The sequence below is a fragment of the Atta cephalotes genome (assembly GCF_000143395.1).
Source record: "Atta cephalotes unplaced genomic scaffold scaffold00029, whole genome shotgun sequence".
Taxonomy (NCBI): Eukaryota; Metazoa; Arthropoda; class Insecta; order Hymenoptera; family Formicidae; genus Atta; species Atta cephalotes.
Genome location: NW_012130093.1, coordinates 2,574,279 through 2,577,907, shown reverse-complemented (window position 1 = coordinate 2,577,907; position 3,629 = coordinate 2,574,279). Strand labels below are relative to the sequence as shown.

Below are 3,629 nucleotides of genomic sequence, written 5' to 3'. Positions count from 1 at the left end.
ACGCACACACGCACACACGCACACACGCACACACGCACATGCACACACGCACATGCACACACGCACGCACACATACGATTCGCAAAATTCGACCAGTAACCTCTCCGTAGTGCACATCGGGTAATGTTAATACTGGCAATAATAAAATGCATAGGTAAGTTTAATGCACTGAATCTCCTCGAGAAAAAATCATTCAAAGCTTAATTTTTTTTAATTTGAATAAGAGAAAAAACCATATTATACTTTACGATAGTTAGCATGACATTTACGAAAAAAATTTACTGTACCCCGTAGTGTGCGTCGAACTACGCAAATTTCTTAAAAAAAGATATATCTTTATTTTTGAAAAGATGTTAGAAGGGGTAAGGATAAATTCAAAATCGATTGAAAGCTTTGTATAATACAGACTTTACCTAGAATGAAAATAAAACTTTTAAATGTGATCATTTTTCGCGAAGTTACTTTTATTTGAATTTATGCGAAATTTTGATATAAATTTACCTATGCGATAATTTTATTGACGAGTGTATTTTTGAAAAAAAATGATTATAAATACACTTTTGATAATTTGATAAATTGATAAAAATAAGTTTAGAACAAATTTGGAATAAAAAGTTATTTTTTTCTTCAAGAGCGCGTAATAGTAATTAATGCAAATGCTTAAAAATTATAAAAACGTTATCAATTTGGCCACGGTCATTTAAGAGTAAAAATTATTTATTTAATTTATTAATTTTGAACTTCTAAAACATAAATAAATAATAATGTTATAAAAAAATCTCAAATATTATTATGTGATTTAGTTTATAGACTAACATCTATTCTAAATCTTTAAAAATAGAAATATAACTGGCAAGGGTAAAAATTAATTTATTGAAATAAAATTTTACAAGCACATGTTTCTAGATTCCTGCCACAAGTTTCCTACATGCGCCGAATTTTCGATATTTTGATTTTTGGTTTCATCTTAATATTTATATAATCTTTTCTTTCTTTGCCTTCTTTACACTGAGATATATCCTCGGTTATATTTTTTTTAATTAGTCTAATTTCAAAATATTTAAATTTATACAATGTATGCGTATGCTTTTCATTTATATTTTCATGCATTTTCGTGCCCTACAAAATTAGATCTCGTGAAATTCAGAGAATTATATGTTTCTGTCTTGTAACTTTGGAAGGCACATTTAGCACGAAATATTTAAATCCAGCAAGGAAATTTTAAATTTGTTCTATGTGTGGTGAATCTAATAACGATTTTATTAATGCCAAAGTATGTCGTGATGTGATACTTTTCAGCTGCCAGACGTTACATTTGCGTTACATAACATCACCGTGCTCATGGAGAGTAATATAGTGTCGGAAGTAAGCCAGGGCAGGGATTCGTTTCTGAAGATTCAGAAGGATATACAGCACGCCGTTAATCAGACAATCCCTGTAGTCAGTGCGAGTATTCGACGAGCCTGTAACTATCTGGCAAGCATTGCCAATAACATGACTGCTCTTATCGACAGGATAAATATCGACATAGATAAAGTATATATGCGACATTTAGAAGTTGCTCAGAATAATATAAATCAGTATTCACCCTATAGGTTCGTGAACAAATAAACTTGAGATAAATGCATGCGAAGAATAAAATTCATAGAGAATATCTAATGATCTTTATATATATAAAGATATGGTTTGTTTTAGATACTATCTTGGTCTTGGTATATCCGGTATTCTTCTGACTGTCTTGATGTGTTTAACGTGTGGCCTTTTCTGCGGTATTTGCGGAAAACGTCCAGATGGATACGGAGATGATTGCTGTAATAAAGGATCAGGGGCACGATTTCTTATGATGTAAATTACAAAAGTTATTAGAATTATGTAAAATAAAATCAGTTGCCATTGTCATTCTCTTTTTTTATAACTTTTAACATTTCAAATTGCAGGGCTGTGTGGATTATCTTTCTTTTGACGAGCATTCTGATGGTTATAACTGTTGTTCATATGATAACCGGCGTTATAGCCCAACGTGGTATCTGCGAGCCTTTAAAGAATCCAAAAGACAACAGGATGTTCGAACTGGTCGATGAGTTTGTGCAAATCAAGAGAATACTTTATCCGAAAAATCCTAATGCGAATATTAACATGAGTTATATTGTAACGTAAGTATGTCTATGTAATATATGTAATAATTGTATTTTTAAATCGGCTAAATTCTAAGGAAGCTTGTATTTTGACAAATGATAATCTTATTGTATAACATCGTGCGACAGTATTTTTCACACATGAAAAACACAAAGTTCTTTTTATGAAAGTAGAGATGAAATCTAGTACCGGCGTTTAATTTGGCGATATCAAATCGTTGGCGTTTGCAGTTTTTGTGCACATTCCAAATTTAGAGGAAGTCACTTCGTCTGTGGCGCAAGATGGAATTTTGCGATTGTCTGAACATTATGTACATAAAATGATGTAAAATTGATCACTGAATGAGAAAACAATCAAATTAAAGCAATTGGAATAGAGCAAAATGATGAAAAAATGTATTTTTAGTCGAAAATCGTCAAATCGTGATCTAAAAATCATAACTCATAACTCATAACGCTTGTGAGCGTTTGTTTAATATTTGATAAGCAACAAGGATGAAATGATTCGTAATCGTATTTATAAGTTTGAATCGGATCGCGGCGTTATACGTAGCTAACTTCAAGACAAATGCGTTATAACCATTTTTGTAGAAAGGTCGAATAATTTTCAATTAAAAATACATATTTTCAACATCTTTCTTTATTTTCCTTTTAATTTTATCATTTTCTCATTTAGCGACTAATTTTGTATGAAAATACATGATTTTCAGACAATTGTAAAATTTCATCCGAAATAACCTGTTCAAATGTGTATAAAACTTCAAATTTGCGTAAAAAACACAAATGATTTGATATCGCAGAACGACATGCTTGTATTACATTTTGTCTCTACTTTTGAGAATAACTTGAGTTTTCTATATGTGAAAAAAAAAATTATTTTTGTTGCACAGTGTAATCATGAGATGCGATAGCGTCTCCCATCAAGTATATTTTGCAAAAAAAGAAAAAAAATAATATTATAAAAAAGAGGTGAAATCAAAATAATTGTTACATTCTTCCATATAAATAGAAATTTTTGTCATTTTGTTTACAATTTTCTTTTCATGATTCCGTTTTTACGTTGTTCTATATAAATTATTTAGTTTAATCATTTTGCGTGAATATCCTGCGAAAATAATATTCAGTTTAATTGCGTTGCTTTCAAATACTCTGTGCTGGCGTGACGCGTGCGTTGGCTAGCGCAAGTCAATCATATCATTCGCGAGGCGCATACGTACCGATGTTAAAAAATACGGATTCCATCAAAAATAGGGAAGAAATTTAGAAACACGGTAGTGTCTCGGCGCTAAGAAAAACGCGTAGTGTTTTAGCGCGAGACAGTACAGTGTATCTTTAAGAGAGCGCTAAGTTTTTCGAGATCTCGATTATTATATACTAGACACAACAGGCGCACTTTTTGTGTGCGATATTGAGCTTTTAATATTACATTATATATACAAATATGCATACATATATATATATATATATATATATATATATATATATATATATATA

The 3,629-nt window shown here is 30.7% G+C and overlaps 1 protein-coding gene across 1 annotated transcript in view; it reads left to right on the top strand.

The window, feature by feature from the left end:
• LOC105620819 (prominin-like protein) overlaps nt 1-3,629 on the top strand; it is a 271,180-nt gene that overhangs the window by 121,664 nt on the left and 145,887 nt on the right. Inside the window, 3 exon segments of the mRNA XM_012202300.1 lie at nt 1,300-1,595; nt 1,696-1,845; nt 1,938-2,153. Coding sequence (XP_012057690.1) covers nt 1,300-1,595; nt 1,696-1,845; nt 1,938-2,153 — 662 coding nt within the window.